Below are 20,875 nucleotides of genomic sequence, written 5' to 3'. Positions count from 1 at the left end.
ATCATGTTGGAAAGTACAGGGGGGGAGGGGGAGAGTGTGTCAAGGATTCATGGTCCTTCATCTTTGCAGTAGAGCAAACACGTCTCTCAGTATAGCGACAGACAGCTGCTTCCACTTTCTAATGTGCCCTAACTTAGATCACTGAAAGAATTGTCAGCACTCAGAGAAACACACAAAGATAACACAGCCAGCTGCCATGGAGGGGAAAACAGCACAGCTCAGAAGAAATGGGATTTGTTCCATTTGCATGATGCTGCCTCCCCTGGGCCCCTTTCTTTCAAATCCAAAGCACAAAAGACAACACTTAACATATTTGCTTAAAGATGACAACCTCATGTTGATTTCATTTGGATGTAACAGTGTCAGGATTACAGATATAAGAATATATTATATCTGTAACAGAGACTGACAAATGTACCCATCAGTGGAACTGTCTGATTCATCTGCTTATACAGCCATTTTACCATCCCAAGGGTGCCATCTAAGTAGTAACTTTAGAAGACTGAAGGTCTAATTTTATTACACCACATTTCAACCTACTAAACAATATTATTTCTAAAATAGATCATTTTTATTGGAAGTCTCCCTGATGAAAAATCCAGTAGACACCAGAGAATTTATGAACTGTATGGGTCCTTTGAACTCAATATACTGCCCATTTTAAACAACTTTTCTTACTGTAAAGCAAATTCCCAGTATCAAATAGGTGAAAGTTATATATATAGAGAGAGAATATGTATATTTTGGGTACATTGATATAATAAACAGATATTTATGCATGAGAAGAAAAAAATGATTATAGATTGGATGTGTAACCACGAAATTAGGCATCACTTGATTTAACTGAATGAATTCTAACCACTTACTTCTGTTTATTCCATGTCTTCTCTTAAAACAGCATAGACACTTCAATGGCAACAATAAGAATAGTGATTTCCTATCAATATGTTTGGACCTGTACTCAATCTGATTTCCAGTTAAGGTATTGTTTACTAACAAGTATAAGACATGTTACTGATTTAAAGCTACATTGACTAACTACTGGTCATTAAAATATGCCCAGTTAAGGAAACCATTATTCTGATCTGGAACCTCTGTATGTACATCGGTCTACTCTGCACAGCTTTATGTAACTTTTTTAAGCAAATACAATTTTGATGATGTCATTGCACTGTGTTATTGGGGTGAGAATTGGAAATGCAAGAAGAAAGTGAAGAGGAAACAATCAAGTTTTTTTTTCACCTAGGTCATATGTACAAACCATATATACAGACACATATAGAGTTGCACACATGCACACATGCAATCACTTCCTATAACAAAATTCTGGCTCCCTATGCTCCTGTTTTATCCAAAAGAATGCTCTGGTGCTTGTTGCTATTTACTGACAACAGCATAATTCACTCGTTTGGATGTGTTTTATAAAATAGAGTTAGCTGCTATATGTGATAGTTCTTCACAGCAGATGGTTACCAATCATTATTTTCCATTTGTTTAGTTTCCAGTAAGCAAAAGAAAAACTCTGGGTAGCAATACACAGAAAACTAGCAGCCTGTATGATAACTCAACGAGTGCCAGAAGATGCATTAAAAAGGAAAAAAAACCAATATGGAATCACTTTTATAACATAATATTTCAAGATTAAATATAATTTTGAAGAGTGGAGGGAGTTTATCCCTATCTCCATCCATTTAAAAAAAGCTATTTGAATAATTTATTATTTCTTAGGGTAAAATCCTCTGAAATTTAGCTTTTATATTTTTAAAGTGATCAAACTTTCTAGAAGCAACTTATTATAACCATTAATGTTTGTCATCATACACAATGAAATCACTTTCTTTGCTTCTAAGTGGCCCAGTTGTCCAACAGAAAATGGGAAATAGGAGCCATTTGTGGACAAGTGCACATGCACAGAAAATTAAGCTGTAAATATCTGAACCGGGTTATTATTGGAATCTGGAAACATCTGGGGCTACAGAACAAGCCAAGCCCCATTTCCACCATGTCCAGGTAATTGCTTAAATGATTTATACCTTACTGTTTCTATTAAAAATGCCTTTAAAGAGAAACATTTGTAGGCTTGGTTCAGCAATAAAAACTGGTATCTGATTTCACTTGTACAAAGTCTTGTGAAAGATGTTACAATTTTTCAAGGGCATATGCATGACTAAACTAACCCCTGAACAAAGACTGAGTGCTAAAAGAAGGTGTGGCCATCCTCTCAAAGAAAATATAATCACATTATGAAAACAAATGTTAAATGGTTTATTTGTGATTAGCTTCTAGTCTAAATAAAAGTAGCCATTAAAAAGCATTTTCTTCATGCACAGATGACAAATACATTCAATCTTTTTTCAGCATGAACTGCATCTTAATATCCATTTTCAATATGCTTTAATTTCTCATAAATCTTATATACTGACACTTGAACTGAATTATATACAAAACCTAATTCATAAGGGACAGATAGTTGCCAACTCCCAGACTGACTTGGGCCACTTAGATAAAAATCAAGAGAGAGATTTAAATTGGTATACTTAGATATGTGTATGGAGCTACCAATTAGCTCCACAAAATGAATAAAACTTTCAATGCTGTCACTTGTTTTCCAGGTAGCACTGCTGAACACACATTCTCTCTCTCTCTTTCTCTATCTTTCACACACACATACACACACGCATAGATGTAGTTACTTGAAGATGAATCTGTTATATTTCAGATTTTAAGGCAAGAAGACAAATACAGTTTCATATACCTCAAGAATTGCCATATTTAGACCTGATTAAAATTCCAATCACTTACAGTGGTCAACTGTGCATATGGTATTAAATAAATTAAAGTAAAATAGACTATTGGCTGTTACTCTGTGTGTGCACGCACATGCACGTATATACGTGTGTGTGTGTGTGTGTGTGTGTGTGTGTGTGTGTGTGCGCGCTGGGGCTTGAACTCAGGGCCTAGGGACTGTTACTTAGCTTTTTCAATCAAGGCTGGCACTCCAATACTTGAGCCATAGCTCTACTTCCAACTTTCTCAGGTTTAATTGGAGATAAGAGTCATGTGGATTTTTCCTGCTTGGACTCACTTTGAACTTTGATCCTCATATTTCAGCTTCCTTAGAGCTAGGATTATAGGCATGAACCACTGGCACCTGAGTAGCCACTGACTTTTAACCATGGTTCATATCTTGTCACCATCAACTTATAATAATACTACCTTCACAAGAAGCACCTTCCAATTTTGCTCTGTGAAAAAACTAAATGAAAATAGCTAGCATTTAATATGCAAAGAGCCTGCATGGATATGTTTTTCACTTAAGACTTCACTACTTCCTAATTATGTACCAAGTAGAATTTTAGCTCTGTGTGTTTTACATCTTCTTTTGATTTAGTTGGGATGTTGGCAAGCCCCCTTTATAAGGCTTTACAATTTATGGTGCTTGCTTTCTAGCAGATTTTGATTAAAATTTTAGCAAATATGACTTGCTTGAAGATTATTACTTTCCAGAAAGCCAGAAAATGAATGCATGAGTTTTCACTGTTGCAATCATACTGGATAAATGGGTTTGATGCTTTTATCATATTGTTCTATAGCTTTAATTAACTACTTCAGAGTACCATTGTTTAATGTCAAAGTTCATTGCTGAAGATGCCATGTTCTTCTGTACAGCTTACTGAACGACATTTGTCCACTTTAACCTACTTAGTGGTACATCTCTGTGATAATTCAAGATCAACAACCAGTACTAGAGATGATCTTCTACATAGTATATGAGATGAATCTGAACAGGCCAACTAGTGAGTTTTCAGAAAGATTATGTTTTCTTGACAGAATTGTATTTTTAAAAGAATAACAATTGAGTCTTTGTTTCTTTCTGGGTTCTTTCATGAAACAATGTGAACAAAACATCTCTGGTACATCTTTAAATACACAAGTATGAAGTGAAAACCTTGTAAAATATTGTTGACTAGCTGATTACAATTTTAACATTTGATCAAATTAAATTTCTCTCAGGAAATTTTATAAAGTCATTTGTTGTAACAATAGTTGACAGATTTGAGAAAGAAACTGACCTTTCTCCAAGCATACAAACCCAACTGGTAAAACAAGAGTCACTGGATGGGATCTCAAGCAAATTATTTACTGCCCAGTGTTTAGTACAAAATAAATTAATAGTGTGAGACACTAAATAGAATGAAACATAGCAAATTTAAAAATATTAACTGTGAACATTTACAAACTTCTGAATTACCGATAGCTATCATATCCATTGTTCCCCAGCCATTTGCATCTCACCTTTTATTACTCCAGGTACCATCTTGTTTTCAAAATATTTTTAGAGAACCTCCAAGAAACAAATTCCCCACATATCAGAGAAAAACAACTAAGAAAAGCCCAAGATGCAGCTGACTTACAGCACTCAACCCAAGGCTGAATAACAAAGTTTCAATTAATTCTATGGTGACAAAAAGTTGCTCTCAAAGTCTCTATCCTTTTATGATTTTATGTCTCAAATTTTATGACATACGATAAAAATATGTAGAACAAAGTCATTTGATATTCTCTGTTATAGCCTAGAATCAAAGGAGGTAGAGATACATTTGTGTGAAATTTTCAAAATAGAGCTATGATGTAGTTTTAACAAAAAATGTAATTTAGATACTCTTCTATCCAGACATGTGAAAATTGAATGAGTATATCCTTCTCTTCAGGTACATAAGTACAAAATTATTTCTCAGGGTTATAAAGTCTCTCTTTGATAGAATTATATAGAAACACAGCAATTTCAATTTTTAATGAACTACATACTTTTAATATTTGTTCTTTAAATATTTTCAAAAGCATCCTTCATCTTCCTAAGAGATTAGGAGGAGATTAACTAAGTAACTATCTCAATCACTTTTATAATTCAATCTCCCAAACATACATTGAACCTATTATTTGTTACACTGTACACACAGTGTTCAGGATATTAAAAATAAAACAGAATTTGATAAGGCTGTTGACAAGAAGTTCATAGTTTTATAAAGAAGAAAGACAACTGCCCAGCAATCTACAAGAGAAGAAAGATGATGTCAATGATCAAAAGGAGATACTTTAACAGTGCTCAAGTGATATTAAATGGATATCAAATGAAGCTTGGTTAGGATTATTTAAGAAAGCCTTCACAGATAATGCATCATTTGACCAGGATATAAATGTCCTGGTAGGATTTCAGCATGTGGAAAAGAGCAGTTTGGGGAGCAAAATGAAGGTGAGTCAAGAGTATGTGGAAAACAAGAATGTAGGATCTATCTCAGATAGAAGATAATGCAACTTTTGGATTGATCTTTTTTTTTCCAAAAAGGATTAAAGGTCCTTACTTCCAATGGGTAAGATAGTCTGATTGCCAGTCTATTTTAATCTCTTACAGAAGAAATGTATGAGCTAATGAATACTCATCAACTCTCAAGTAATTAGACCTGCTACCACTTTTCCTTTCAGCTTATTAGTAAACATACTTCATGAATAGGTACCATCCCTTCTGAAGGTTTTTAAAAAAAAAAGTGATAAATGGTCCTTGAGCTTCCCTTATTGTTTCAAAGACAATTTCTTGGGGTTCATTAAGAGGAAGAGGAACCTGCCATCAGTCATAGGCCACTAGCAAGATTTCAAGGTTTTTTTCAAGCTCACAAGTCTAGTCCATGGCAAAACAGTCACAGATTATCTAAAATTACAAGACACCTTAATTTTCATTGATTCTTATCTCCTTTCATTAAAAAGAAAGAGAGAAAAGAAGGAAGAAAGAAAGGGAAGGAGGGAGGGAGGGAGGGAGGGAGGGAGGGAGGGAGGGAGGGAGGGAAGCAGGGCAAAGCAAAGCAAAGGGGAAAAAAAAGAAAAGAAAACTGAGGCATAGAGAAGTTGACTGACTTGCCTAAGCAAATCAGTGGACAGGACAGGATTCTGTTGAGACAGTTTCTGGTCACTGTTACTTTCTGAAGCCCATTTAAGTGGAATATTCTCCACCCTTAGGTAGAATCAGCTTAAGGTTTTGAACTATCTCTAGAACATATCATTAATACTGTGAATTCATACCTTTTTGTGTATGATGTCAAACCAATAAGAGTTTTTTGAAGTAAAAGCTTTAAGAGCTCATGAAATATACAAACCTCCAGGTTCAAAGAAATTCTTCTCAATCTTAACTTTTCTTTAGAATCAGCTCAGAGCACAAAAAAAAAAAAAAAATAGCATACTCCTCCAAACATCCATGTAGTTCATATGGGTTAAGAGCGTGGAAATTTTTTCTAATATGTGTTTTCTTTGTTTGATTTTTTTGAACTGACGTTTGCTATGGAGAAGAAGTCAAATTTACAATCATCGCACCTTAGCCTCCAATTGTTGTGATTACAGGTGTGTGCCATCACACTGGATGAAGTTTTGATTTTGCTAGAGTTATTTTGTTTATTTTGGTATTTACAGTGTTTGTTTCTATTTTTGTCCATGAAGAGAATGAAGGTTCAGCACATCAACAAATTTTTCTAAAATCCAACCAAATAATACATGCATCTACTTTTAAAAAGTGGCCATTTTATAATAAAAAGTTTCAGAAGAAATCCTTAAGTCATATTTCAGTCCTTGTTGGATTGTCTTCTACAGTTTCACCTGTGGCCTAAGTAAATTGTGAATCTTGTGGGAGATTAGATTTTAAAAGCAACATTAATCATCTCTTAAGCATCTGTGTTTTTAGACTTTTCTAACCTATGGGTAGATATAAAGGAAGTGGTTTTAATTCCAGTGATAAAAATATGTCAATTTAGAAAGGGAGATTATCAAGTATTTAGATTACAGTGCTGCATTCTATTTAATGTACCTTGGTCATTAAATTCCTAGTAAGTGATCAGTTTTCATGCATAATTATATTAGGACTTAATTTATACAGCTTACCAATATTGTATTTATCAACAACTAAATGAAAACCACCCTTACACTTAGCTTCTCTTTCTCCCAATCCTACAAATTCTCCTTCATCAAGGACAGTATATCCATGATGACAATAGCTGCTTTGCTTCCTACCAGCCCAATACCCACTCGAATATGGCCTTAATTAGTTCAAATACCTCATCATGATCTAAATATCATATACCAGTGGCTCAAGGAAAATTTGATTTTCCAGATGATCAAGTAATAACCAAACTTGCACAATTTTGTAATTCTTCCCCTTCAAAACAGTATACAGGTACATGTTGAAATTAGGGTCAAGAAGTAGGAGGTTGGCTAAAGTAGCAAGGTCCTTGCTATTTGGTACCTGCAAATACCAAAATGGGCAGAAAATCTTTTTACTAACCACTAAGCAAAGATAACTGCAGAGTTAAAAAATACAGTTGAAGCCAAACAAATATGTATTTAGATACATCGGTATACCACAAGGACATGCCTACAATTCCTTCCATATGAAATATTAGTGGTATAATGGCATTTTGTTAGAATAGATTTTAAGGAAATATGACTGATTAAGGAACTTTACCACATTATAGAAATTATGCTAAATTCTATATTAAGCTCCTTGGTTATCTTTAAAAGTAAACAGTATAAAGTAATTTCCCTATCACACCTTTCACAAGAAGACAAAAAAGGAGAAAAAAACTCAAAACAAACACTGCTACAGTGCGTTTACACTTTAAGAATGTAAAGAATTCAATAAAGAATTATTTAATGGGACTAATGAAAGGTACTTACCAAAGAACAAAGCCTAATAAGCTAATTTCCATTTTAGATTTTTTCTAACACTTTAAAATTGATCAAGATTTTACACTCATATTTTTTATCCAAGAGCCTTTTTTCTGTGCATACACTCTATTTTTCTCTCCCTAGAGATAAAACATCTATTTTTATACCAGTTTCTGTTATTCTTACTATACTTGAATACATTTAACTCAGTACTTGGTTGATAAAATTAATCTTTTTTTTTCAAATTAGAGCACATTTATAGTATTTGTGTTATATTGGAAATGTTCCTTGAGAAAAACCAAACCCTGTTCATACAGGACTATAAAATTCCAAAGCCAGCAATATTACTTTTTATTCTAGTTTATCACATGAGGATTAGCACCATTTGAGTTCCCAATGTCTATATTGAGGTCATATCAGAACTCCACACTCCAGTGTTTCTCAATCTGAGTAATGCAAATGAAAAATCTCTCTTTAAAGGAGAAATTTTGCAATCATACTCCTGGCAGAGGATAGCATGGTAGAGGTGGGAGAAATAAAACCTCTATCTTTTGTAAGTAGGACTTAAAGATTGACTCCAGATTTGTGAGTCAAGAACAGAAAGTCAGTTTTAATATAGATGTGCTTTCAAAAGTAAAACTGGCTATTATTCTTAACCAGTTACATATCAGGCATTATTCTTTAAAAATGAGTCATAAAATATCTTTTTAAGTACTTAAAGTCATGAATATGTTCTACTCTTTTACCTCTGCATGAATGTAATTTTTCATTTTCCAGGAAAGGATATATTTTCTAACTAACCCTGCTAACCTAATTACTCATAAAGAAATATCCAAAGTGTCCCTGACATCAATTTCTTCACAAAGAAATGTATCTATGCCCATGCACCAGAGCACATTCCATTTAGAGAATCAAAACTATATTTCTTATTTAAAAAATTCCCTTGGATGCACGTAATTCCTCAAAATGCAATGTAGCAAAAGCAGTTAAAGTTTGCAAACACTAAACCTGCTCCTTCAACGTCTTTATTCCTTCACATTCATATGTGAAACTATTAACTATTAAACATAAAAGAATAGTCTTCTGTTTATTTAACAGTATTTGTTTGATCTTAAAACTGTGGATTATAATGAAACTGTGTTCAATAAAGATAGAAGCTTTTTATCCAATTCAGAATAATTATCTTGTAAGATTAAAATTAATAAATCATACCTAATGAAGATTTATAATTTAGCAACAGTATGGTATACAATCTAAGAGAAACTTTGCAGCCTTAACTTCAATTTGAAACAGATAAAGAGAAAACATGACGGGGGTGGGGGGATAAAACAGCTATTTTTGCCATATGCATGCACCATACACTGCCACATATTTACCCAAATTTCTGGTTTCAATTATTTTTAATGCTAAATATTTTATTGAAATGATAGAAGAAAAAAAAGCCAGATTTGAAATTATGCTACATAATTTACAGAAAGAACACAGAAGCTTTTACAAGTAGAGAGGTGATTAACCTACTATCAAAATATTTCAAATTTACAAGGCTTTCCATGCAAAGAATTTGTTAAGCTGTGGGGTGAGCTTTTAATTACATTGGGTGTCTTTATATATGCTATTTTCCTGCTTCCTTCCATTAAAGTGTCTATCAATTTGCAGTGCAACCTCTTTTTATTACATAGGGCAAAGGCTTTCTTCTTAAACCTTACATATTTCTCCCCACAAAGTATAACAAAGCATTTAAAATAAGTTCACATTTTTTTATTCCTCAAAAATATCTTTAAAGCCCCCATTCCCCACCTGAGTCTTGAATTACATAAAAGAATAGTTTGTTATTTGTTATTTGTTTGTCTTTGTTATTTTCCTTCCTGGCAGTGTAATCTTATGTGAGAACTATCTTTTGAAAATAAATGGTGTAACGTCAAGTGCACCCATACATACTAGACATTCCATTCTGTCTCTGTTTTGATTTTAAAAAGCTGCTCAACTCAAAATTTTAGTTTTAGGTATGTCAGTACAAAGCTTAATCTAATTGCAAAGTACCCTGTCAAACAATAATGTGTATACTTCATTCACGCATCTACACTGATCCTCAATCCCAGAGGGAAATAGAGCCACACACGTTCACCATAGGTCCAGAGAGCCAAGTTATTTCAATACAAGTTGAGAGGCTAAGTTACAATTTTAAAATAAGCACTGGAAAAATAGTGTTACTTTGTGAAAGAGTTACTTTTCATCTTTAACACAGCTGTCACCACATGTTTATGTAGCTACTGTGCCACTTCACATGTCAAAATATCAATACTGACACTATCATAACAAAGCAATTATTTTTGTGTATACTCCTCTTCCCTTTCAGTCAATGAGTTATGCTTTCCTTTCTTTAATAATCAGAATCTTCTGAATAATTTGGGATTTCTATAAAAAAACAACAGTATATTTACCTCAACCTTAGAAGAGGGTAGAGATGGCAAGGGAGAACCTACCAGATTCTTACTACATATTCCATTGAAATCATCCCATTCAAATTATTCTGTGCTTAGAGAAAAAGTATTTAATTATTCACCCAAGTGCAAACAATTGGAAAACAGAGTTATTTGTATGAATATTTGCAAAATTTTTCATGAAGTATATCAGATATGTGGCAACATGCAATTAAAGCAAATACTTGATGAACTAATTCAAAGATAGAAAGACCAGGAGATATAACCAATGATATGTAATTGGAAAACAGAGAGTTATTTTTAAGAATATTTGCATAAAATTTCATAAAATATATCAGGTATGTGGCAATATGAAATTAAACCAAATACTTGATGAACTAATTCAAAGATAGAAAGACCAGGAGATATAACCAATGATGTGTTTTTTCCACCAAATCGGAACCATAAATATCTATTTAGGCAGAGGCATGTGAAGTAACTATGAAGTACTCAGTCTCCACATAGGAACCCAGTGGTTTACCCAAGCTCACGTCTGACAATAGACTGCAGGTGGAAAATTAAGCAACCTGTGGGCACAGAGCATTCCCACACAGGAGAGGCTTGCATTTGGTTGAAAGTTCAGTTGTGACTTTCTTGCAGTTATTAACAATTTTGAAAAGGATGCTTCTTGATTTACTTCTTTGCCAGGCCTCAGAACTTAGGCATATCGTGTCAATTGAAAGTGACAGTATTTGTCAGTGGTAAAAAGTCAAAGGAATAAATGTAGCTCTGTGGCAATGCATTTGCCTAGCAAGTGCAATGTCCTAGTCTCGATCTCCAGTACCAAAAAAGAAAAGAATAAAAAAAAAATACAGTTTTAAAAAAGAGTTTACTTTAAAATACAGGATCCCATGATGTTTTCACAGTTAAAATTTTTATTTTGAATATTAGTGTTTCTATGTATAATAATTACTTATGAATCAATGCAAGAAAGTAGAGGTCACTTGTTCTTTCTTGAGTTTTACACTTAAATGTGTATAACATTTAATTTTCATCTTTGAAAGCATCCAACTAATGAAAAGTTTACTTGAATAAGGAAAATTAAATAAGGCCTTTTTTCAGTGGATGAAGTATAGTTTGTAAAAGAAAATGAAGTGAAAATAAAAGTAAAATATCTGTTCTCTTGCCAACGATATATAAGCCAGTGGGATAAAAATATAGAAATTGTCACCCAAAATCCAAATCCATAGGAAAGCAACCAAGCAAAGATCCTCCAGACATTTCAAATTTTGTATTTTTCAGGAAAAAAATTAAACTTTATAGTAAACCATATGTTTGTAAATTATAGAGCCTTAACAATTGATTTACAAAGGGGCTATTATACATCCTATGAAAGTGAGAATAAAATCCTAAGCAAATTTTCAAGATCACAAAAATAATAATTTCTAAAACAAATTTCTCAACTTCTGAATATAAATACCTAAGCAGAATTACACAAGATAATAAAGGTTAACCTTGGGCTTCATAAAGTAAATCATGTACTCTACTTCTAATATGTATCCGTTTTTAAAAAATAATTGGAAACAGTGATATTATAGATGCTTTGTGAAAGTCATACTAGCTAAAATATCAGCAAACATATTCATTTATACATGTATTTAACAAAAATACATCTGAATTGAAACTCTCCTTCAGAATGGCTGCTTCTGATATATTCTGAAACAGCAGTCCACCATATGCAATGTTAAACGAAGTGTCAATATTCAAATAACAAGAAAACAAGCAGATTTGTTGCATAAAATATGTCAATATTATTAACAGAAAATGCCAAATGATAGCAGCTCATGCTTTCATGACTTCTGACCATCTTTCTTTTTTGACTCCTCAATCTCAGCTAAAGCTAGTGTTGTCAACAGGTTCCGTAAGGAGGGATGCACTGCAATGAGACAGAGCTGAACAGGAACCTGTAATTTGGTTGCCTAAAGGCAACTTAGCACATCCACCTGCTTTCTTTCCATTTGCTTTAAACTTGCCAGTGTAATTTACGTTGATAATATCTTCTTGGCCGATTCCCTCTTTCTACTACCTGCATTTCTCTTAGTAAACTGTATCCCACAACTGTAACTGCTCTTGAAATGACAACATTTTAAATATCCAAGCTCTGTTTGAATTTTCTACTACATGTCACATGAAAAAATTAAAAACAAATATTCAAGATTAGAGACATAGGAAGAAAAATGGCAAAAATCTAGCCATGAAAAATATATGCCATTTATTTTGGCCTTTTAAACAAAAGAGAGAGATTCAAATGAATGAGTGAATGAATTAATAAATAAATAAACAATGATTAGGCTAAAAGCCTGTGTGCATATGTGTGCAACTGTTGTTGGACTTTCAGTCTTTTAAGTGACAACCCAAGATAATTTTCCAATTTTATAATTGTTAATAAATATTAGCTTTTGTATATCTCTAAAGAAAGAAGCCATCATATTCAGTTTTATAAATTGAGTAGCAAATTGCACTCCTTTCAGTGCTATTTGTTTATTCTAATGTGTCAATGACTGAGAGAAGTGCATATATGCTGATTAATCAAGTCTTATCAATCAGTAATTTAGTCAATATCTCTAAGCTTGTCTACAGAAAAATTTCTCCCAGCCAAAATTTACAAATGAATTTAAATTCTTGATAACTACATGTATTAACTCTATAACAATGGACATAATACTTTATAAAGTAACAGATGCAATTTGTACTCAATAATACATGATCAAAGCTAAAATAGCAAGTGTTTCTATTAAAACAAGCTTCTAAGAACAAACTAGAAAGTTCAAAGTGTAAAACCTGCAATTGTTTCAAATACACCTAATAATTCGGCTGATTTGGACAATTAAAATTGATTACTTAATTAGGCAATCATTTAAGGCATCCAAACACTGACACTGACAGGAGAGCATTAACAAAGCTCCTCTTCACCTTGAAATAAAAATTCTGAAAAAACACTGCAGACATTCAAACTTTCTAGATCGGCCCTCATGCAAAAATCAAAGCAACATATTAAATTCCAAGAGCTTAGGGAGAAAAATAATTTACCACTAATGATATTATTCACTTATCTTTTCAAAAGACTTATATTTTAAACTATCTTAGAAAACAGTAATACAAACGGTCTCTATGGATTCTTGGAAACAAAACTTCTTATATTCCTTCTGGATACATTGTTTATTGTCTAAATGCAGTTAATGGAATTACTGCTCTCTTGAATGTCTATCAAAAGTACCTGCCTACAAAGTGATTTTCAAAGTTCCTGCTTAACACAAATAACAACAAAAACAATAATAATATTCTATTTATGAAAGGAAAATAGCCTTGGAAACATGGCTGCAGGAATCCTAAATATAACTTTTTAAAAATCTAGTTTTTATTCAGAAAACAGTAGATATAGTTTCTTAAATCTCACAGATTCAGTAGAGTCAAGAATTTTGTTTTGAAAGAACTATAATAATAACTGCTTATGGAAATAACTCTAAAGAGACCTCATAAACTATCCTTCTGGGAAAAAAGTAAAGCAAGTCAACTCACAGGCACAGCTTCCAAACAGAAGTCTTCCTCTTTACCAGGAAAATGACAATGAGAGTTTATTACACTGCTATGATTCTTTCATTTCAGACATGATTAATTAGCAAGTGCACTCACTTCTCAAAACTCCCACCACTCTCTTCCCTGCTTATTTAACAGACCTACATGAAATTAACAAGTAGCTACCAGCAGTCTAAGCCAAGTCTCCATAAACTCTATTCTCTTCCTATCTTTGCCTCTCAAAATAAAGCAGACTGCTTTTCACTACAAAATGCTTTCTGAAAAAAAAATTATGTTGGTGATTTTCCTAACAATACCTTTTAAATGTTAAATAATGCATGCATCATATTCAGTACTCAGAAATATGTGGCATGTTTAATCTAACATACTTCTATTTTTAAGCTGAAATTCCAAAACACTTATGAGTCCATGTAATTTGTAACTATCCACAGGAACAATTGATAAACAATAGAAATGATGTGTGCAGGCATGTTTGAGGACACAGTTTTTAGAGGAAAAAAAATGCCTTTCCCCCCAAATAAAGCTAATTTGATAGTAAAGCTAATAAGATAAAGAAACAGGAGTAAAAAGAAAAAAAGAGAACCCTAAAATTTAAATAAAGAAAAAAAATTGTCTTTCTATTCTTCCAAACGTTCTTTTAAAGTAATTGTCCTTTTGAATAACTATCCTCAAAATGTCTGTATTAATGAAGAAGCAACCACAACTGGAGGCATTATAAAGGCATATTTGAGGAATTACCAATTTACAAAGCCTAGGATCTTTCCTTCAGCCTCTCCACTGAGATGGCTAGAAAACTTCACACATACTACTATACTGATAAATAGACCTTGTTAGTTCCAGAAAACATTTTTTTTTAATCTATACTGGTCAAAATATGTTTGCTTTTTTTTCTGTTGTATTAAATTTAGGATCAAAAACATCAAAGCGGCTTCCACCTCAGACCTAACTTTTAGAGGATCAATGTGACAAGGCAGTCCCTGATAGATGTTTCTCTTGATAAACGACTTGTTCAAAAGAGACATTGTAGCTTTCATTTCCTGACCACAACACACTTTTAATTTGCAACAGCAGAGCTGCCAGAGTGAGAGCAGTTGCCCACTTTCTAGTCCTTTAGGTTTGTAGCTCTGGATCCTTTAGGCCACACATTGGAGACCAAACAACATCTAAAAATAATCAGAGTAACAGGATCAGAAAATAGGAACCACTAATGCTACTTTACACAAATACATAAGTAATTACTTTCTCTGTCTGTGTGTGTGTATGTGTGTATGTATGTATACCCTCCTCAAATACTAATGTATGATAACAAGATGCCTGTGAACACCATTTGTACACCAGGCATTCAAATACACAGAGAAATAAATTATGTGACTGTTATTTAATAGTAAACAGAGACATGGGAGGGGGGGAGCAATTTAGCAATTTACACACTTAAATCTGCTGCTAAATGTCATGAATTACATGACTGCCTATGCTGGAGTGTTTTTTTTTTTTTACATACGATTGCAATGATTATTATTACTACTACCCAGACATCACATTTAAGTATCAATACGGTGAACAGTCAAACCATCCAATTTCTGCTCTCAGCACATTGTCTGAGTTCCGATTTAAAATTTATAAATGTAATATCCTCCTCATCACAGGCAGCAGTCCAATCTGCTCTGAATATATATTACAGCTTTAACATCACAGAGGGAAATCGCCCATCTGGCAATCCCATTCGCTCCAACAGCTCCAGGGTAAAAAAAAAAAAAAAGAAAAGAAAAGAAAAGAAAAGAAAGAAAAAAAGAAAAAAAAAGCTGTGCTCTCTCTTCCTTAAAACATTTCTCAGGGCAAATTATGTGCATCAAAAATAAACAGTCTTCTTATTGATCGCACCAAAATCAACAAGTTCCAAATGCAAAATTCAATCAAATCCTTCCTATCATGTAAGAGCGGTGTGTGTAGTTCTACAGTCAAGAGTCCAAGCAGAAGTGTGAGTCCCACTACGGGTTTGGAAGTCCCTTTCCTCTTATTCACATTTGTGTTAGGAGAAAGCAGTGACCAGGGCCACACTACAGATGCCCGGCAGCTTTGCCCCTCTGTTCTTTCTTTCAGTTCTTGCTTTCCTTCCTTTACTCTTTTTAAGGAGACATTCATGGTGAGAATAAATGCAACAACAACAGCAACAACAGCAGATACTTTAAAGTGGAAATATCTTTTGCTTAACCAAAATACTTCAACGTGTTTTGGTTGTTGTGGTTGTTGTTGTTTCCTCTTAGTCTTAATTGAATATCACAAAGTGTACACACAGCACAGCCACAAGACCTATTGAAAAAAACCCCTCCTCTCACTCCATTTAACTGACTTTTTTTTCTTTTGTAAAAAGAGGAAAGAGATTTCAAATGAAGTCAATTTCAGTGTCTGATTATTTAATTCTGTCACAGGTTAAAAGTAAAAAAAGTGCTGACAGACATGTGAATGGCAAGAGGGTTTAAAAAAAAGAGACCTCTGTTTTTTACAAAACATTAAAGACTTCAAGCAATCAACATATACATGTATATATAAATACATGTATATATGTAATTTTCACATAAAAACCCTTTATTCATTCACTCCCAAAATGCCACACAGAAGAAGAGATTACTCCTCAAAGTGCAATCATCAAGAAACCTGATAGTCAAATTGCATTCAAAGGTTGAGAAAAAAAAATTTCACCCAGTCCTGTGTGTATACATATATGTATATATACACACACATATATATATACTTTCATTAGTTAGCAATCTTTCCCCACATCCCACCTCCTCCCGTCTCCACCCACTCCCCAAAAAGAACCCCACAGAGTTTAACTAATTTACATACCATTTGACTTCAGCCTTTAAAAAGTACATTACTAGTAACATGCAACTTCAAGATTACAGCTAAAACTGATAAAAAGTGGATTCAAGTAATATAGTAATCAAAATTGAAATATTTAAACAAGTGATAACACAGGTAAAAAAAAGCATAGTGACAGACTAAAATAAACATAAATAAATGCATATATATTTAAAAGAAATTAGACAATCGCGAGCATCTGATTGCCCAACAGTTTTCAAAGCTTTTATCATGCGATTTAATTTTTCTTTCCTATTTATATTCAAAGGAAGTAAATTCCAAAACTGACATACCATAAACACTGGTGCTACTGATCATTTCTTGCTGGCAGCACAAAAAGCTGAATTGGATTTCTCACAAGCAGGAATTCCAAAGGTTGCTTTTCATTAAAGCCACTTTTCCTCTCAGCTATCAAATGTCACTGCCTTGAAACGTGGGCCCTTTCGTCAGGTATTCATTTAACCTACATGCATATAATTAAGGGGGAAAGCAACATCAACAAAAAGGGGGTCTCAGATCACAGGAGAAGAAAGAAAGGAAAAAAAGCACATGACCAGGAATGCAAGTCCATGTCAATTTCACTCACTCCCATTGAAACTAACAAGAGCTCAGGGGAGGACCGTAATAGGATCAGTGGATTGTATATACCATTAAATTATACATCTTTCTCTCCCGGTCCTCGCCAACAATACGCCCACCACGCTGAACCCCCTCCCCAAGATGATATGCTTACATTTTTCTGCAACCGATCTTCTGACATTTTTCTCGTTCCCCGGGCCACGAGATGGTAATTTAGCCTCAACTTTTTGTGTGTGTGCAAGATTCTTATTTACACTTCTTATTTACTTAGAAGTTAGTTCCCGAAGAAAGTCTAGCCCCACCCTAGGGCCCGCTTTCTTCTTATTTTTCCTTTAATTTTTGAAGTTTTTTAAAAAAGATAGCAGTAAACCCATTATAGGGAAAACCGAGATTCTTACAACCGCGAACTCTTAATCTCATACTATTGTTACCGTGATTAAGCAGCAAAAAGGGGGAAAAATGCATTATAGTGTTTCAGGGTTACTTTGTAGGGGAGATAGATATTAGATAGCAGGTTGGCGTACGGAAGAGAAAACAAATTGCAAATCAAATTTCATGTTTACGGCACAACTCAAAGATTTTGTTTTAAAATTACGGGTCTTGGGTCGGTTTATATTATTAAAAAAATAAAACAAAAACAAAAAATTTAAGCAGATGGTAGAAAGAAAAAAAAAAAACCAACAACTAAGAAGCTCCTCTTACCTGAAGGTGCGTCGTGAGAACGCGCTGGGTTAGCGTAGCATCGATCCGATGTGTTTGCTGATGAATGGAAGCTAGGGTTAAGTGAAGGTGCCTATGATTTGAAATCATTCCAAGTTTTTGAAGGGAAGACGGACTGCAGCCTCTGCCATGTTGGAATTTCAAACCCAAAACAGCTGCTTGGAAGGAGCCAGCATGCCAGAGGCTGAGCGCAGGCGCAGAGCGCCGCCGAGCCAAATTCAAATCACTTTCACACTAAGAGCCAAAGATCAGTTTTCAAAGGAGAGAGGGAGAAAAGAGACGGTGGCTGCCGAGAGCGAGAGCAGACGGGAGGCAGTGGCGAGAGGCGGGCCGTGGAGAGAGACGGGCAGCAGGAGCACCGGGAGGGAGAGGGAGAGGCGCGCGGAGCCCGCGGAGCTGGAGGGGGAGCGCGGGAGGGAGGCGGGAGGCGAGCGGCGAGCCAGCCGGGGACGCGCCGGAGATTCATGGGCAGGGAGGGCTCAATGGCCGCGCCGCGCCGGCCGGCCGGCCGCTCGGGTCAGGTTACACGGCCCGGGCCGCGGCGGCCGCCCAGCCTCTCCGACGCGCTCGCGCGGCCCGGAGGGGGCCCCGAGGTCATGCTTGCGCACGCGGGACCCAGGGCGCTCCCTGCGCTCTCTCTCGGGGCGCCCGGCCTGAGCAGCGGGGATCACCGCCTGCGGGGAACGGTGGGGGGCTTTTCTTCCCACGCGTGACCGTCCCGCCCTTGCGATCCACCCACCCATCCACCTAAACCCAGCCTCGAGGGCCCGGGACACGGCCGTGCCGCTCCCGGGCCTGTGGGTTCCCCCTTCTACCCAGCTCTCTCGACAGCTGCGGGCCGGCCCACCCTTCCCCGGCCCCTTCTCCAGATCCCGGAACAGGACAGGATCTGGCCCAGAGCTGGGACTTCACCCCTGCCCCCTCCTCACCACCAGCACCAGCCAGAAATAATGACTTTATCTACCAAGAAAGAAGAGACAACTTCGGGAGGGCAATCTGCAGGAACCCATATCTCCTGCCCACCTCCCTGTGATTAAATAAAATCCTAAGTGTCTAGGTGTGCGGTCCCCTCTCGGGCTTCCCCGCTCCCCTCCCTACCTCCCCCAGGCGGCCCGGGCTGGGGAAAGCAAGCGCCTGCCCTGTGGCCCCTCGGTGCGGGCTGCTGGTTCAGGCGTAGACCTTAGGCTTCTGCTTTCCCAGCCCCCCACTATGGAGCAATCTGGGGACCCAGGAGTGAGAAGAGAGTAGGGGCATTGTAGTGCTGGGAGCTGAGGAAGAATGAAATGTGCAGTTGAGTGTGTTGCTCGCATCCCAGGGAGCTATGCCGTGCTGATTGTCTGTTGCTGAGATAGCCTTTTGTTCGGAACATAAGGTTTAAGAAACACACACACGTTTTCTGGGGTCTCTTGTTAGATGTAAATGTGCTGCGTCCCGACGCTTACTATGCAGTGTAAGCTCAGTTGGTTTACTAATCACCCCGCCCCACCCCCAACAATCAGGATCATTTGAATGGGAACCTCATTCAGACTTCGAGGCTCAGAGTGTTGTCTTCAACCTATTTCATTCTAGACTAGCCAACCATCCAACTGAGATAATAAAGCAAACAATAATATTTGATCATGATGTCTACGAGATAATGTGCCCCGGCCAAGTTCTTTAGGAACTGTAATGAGAAAGCCTGTGAGTTGAGTAATAATTTCTCATTTTCATTCAATAGGACTTTAATAAATAAATGGTGACTTTATACTTGGGCCTGGTGGACATCCAGTCTGCTGTATTTCAGCTAAGCTTTATGAAAGAATGAAAGAAGCGAATTATGTACTGCACCAGGAGGCCACCAAACTGCAAATGTTACCTTTGAAGATTAGAAACTGAAAATTTTGTTGTTTCTCAAACAGGCTTTACTCCTAACTGTTGGAAGTTCCCTCTGCTTCTCTTCTGTAGCTCTAACAGACTGCACTGCAGTTTTCCCCAGGCTGAAATGCAGCTCTTAAAAAACACCAACTATATACTCAGAAATCCTGGTGTGATTTTCTTACATTAGAATAGATGTATTTAGATAACAATGAGAAAGAAATATATATATATATAATATTATATGGCAGGATTTAAAGAGGGAGGAAAAGATCTTTGACTATTTCTCAGGAATGAGATTTCTATTTGGAATAAATTTGACCTTTCTGTGCATTAAAACAAAAATCTAGGCTTTGATTTAAAAAAAAAAACAGAAACTTTATTCGCGTGTAACAGAGAACACTGAATTGAACCCTTTTTATAGGTTACAAGACAGCTTTGAAAATTTTATTAATGAAAGTTGTTTACTGGGTTTCACCACGAAGAAGTAAGTGTAGCAAAATATCCCTGGGCCAGAAAAACTATGAAGAACTCTTAATTTCAGTTATTTCCCATTTGAGGAATGACAAACTAAAGTTCTAGAGACTCAGTAGATGCTCTGTGCAATTAAGGCAAAACCCCTCTTTCCTTGTTTGTTAATTCAAAAAAAAAAAGTTTGTGAGTCATCAACCTTTAAGGCTACATTCCTGTAACTGAATTTACAGTTCCTTGTGTATGAAATGCATCTACCAAATACCCTCTGAGTATAAAAACAATATATTGTAATGATAAACTTAATCCACTTGCAATGTCTAGGTTATATAATACCTTTTCTTTAATAGGACAGGAAAATGTGTACTTACGAAGAGCTTATTAACAGATAACAACCAGTAGTTGTTTGTAATTATCTTATATGTCCATTTGAAGGGGTACAGATTCCATTGTTCAACATACCAAGGAATATAATTATATGTGGAGCCACAAGGAGGAAAAATTGTTTGAAACAATACAGTATGTATTTACACAGAATTTTAAATTTATCAAAATTACAAATAGGAGGGAGGGAGAGGTTTATATAATGGAATATACATTATGGGATTTCCATGACTAGTAAGGCCCACAGAAAGTTTCCACTACACTTTAATGTGTTTTTTTTT

General features: G+C 35.5%; 1 protein-coding gene across 2 annotated transcripts in view; it reads right to left on the bottom strand.

Annotated features, from left to right (window-relative positions):
* Fign (fidgetin, microtubule severing factor) overlaps nt 1-18,199 on the bottom strand; it is a 125,434-nt gene extending 107,235 nt beyond the window's left edge. Inside the window, exons 1-2 of one of the 2 annotated variants that reach the window (XM_048345318.1) lie at nt 17,868-18,197; nt 16,880-17,049 (exon numbers count right to left, since the gene is read on the bottom strand). In XM_048345318.1, the coding sequence (XP_048201275.1) occupies nt 16,880-16,904 (25 nt within the window). In that variant the 5' untranslated portion in view covers nt 16,905-17,049; nt 17,868-18,197. Of the gene's footprint in view, nt 1-16,879; nt 17,050-17,867 lie in introns of both variants that reach the window. The other variant, XM_048345320.1, reaches the window with a different exon arrangement.
* Nucleotides 18,200-20,875: the final 2,676 nt, after the last annotated feature.

Source organism: Perognathus longimembris, chromosome 4, assembly GCF_023159225.1.
Source record: "Perognathus longimembris pacificus isolate PPM17 chromosome 4, ASM2315922v1, whole genome shotgun sequence".
In the NCBI taxonomy this organism is placed as follows: Eukaryota; Metazoa; Chordata; class Mammalia; order Rodentia; family Heteromyidae; genus Perognathus; species Perognathus longimembris.
The sequence above is the reverse complement of the archived record's forward strand: the minus strand, read 5'-3'. Positions and strand labels throughout refer to the sequence as shown.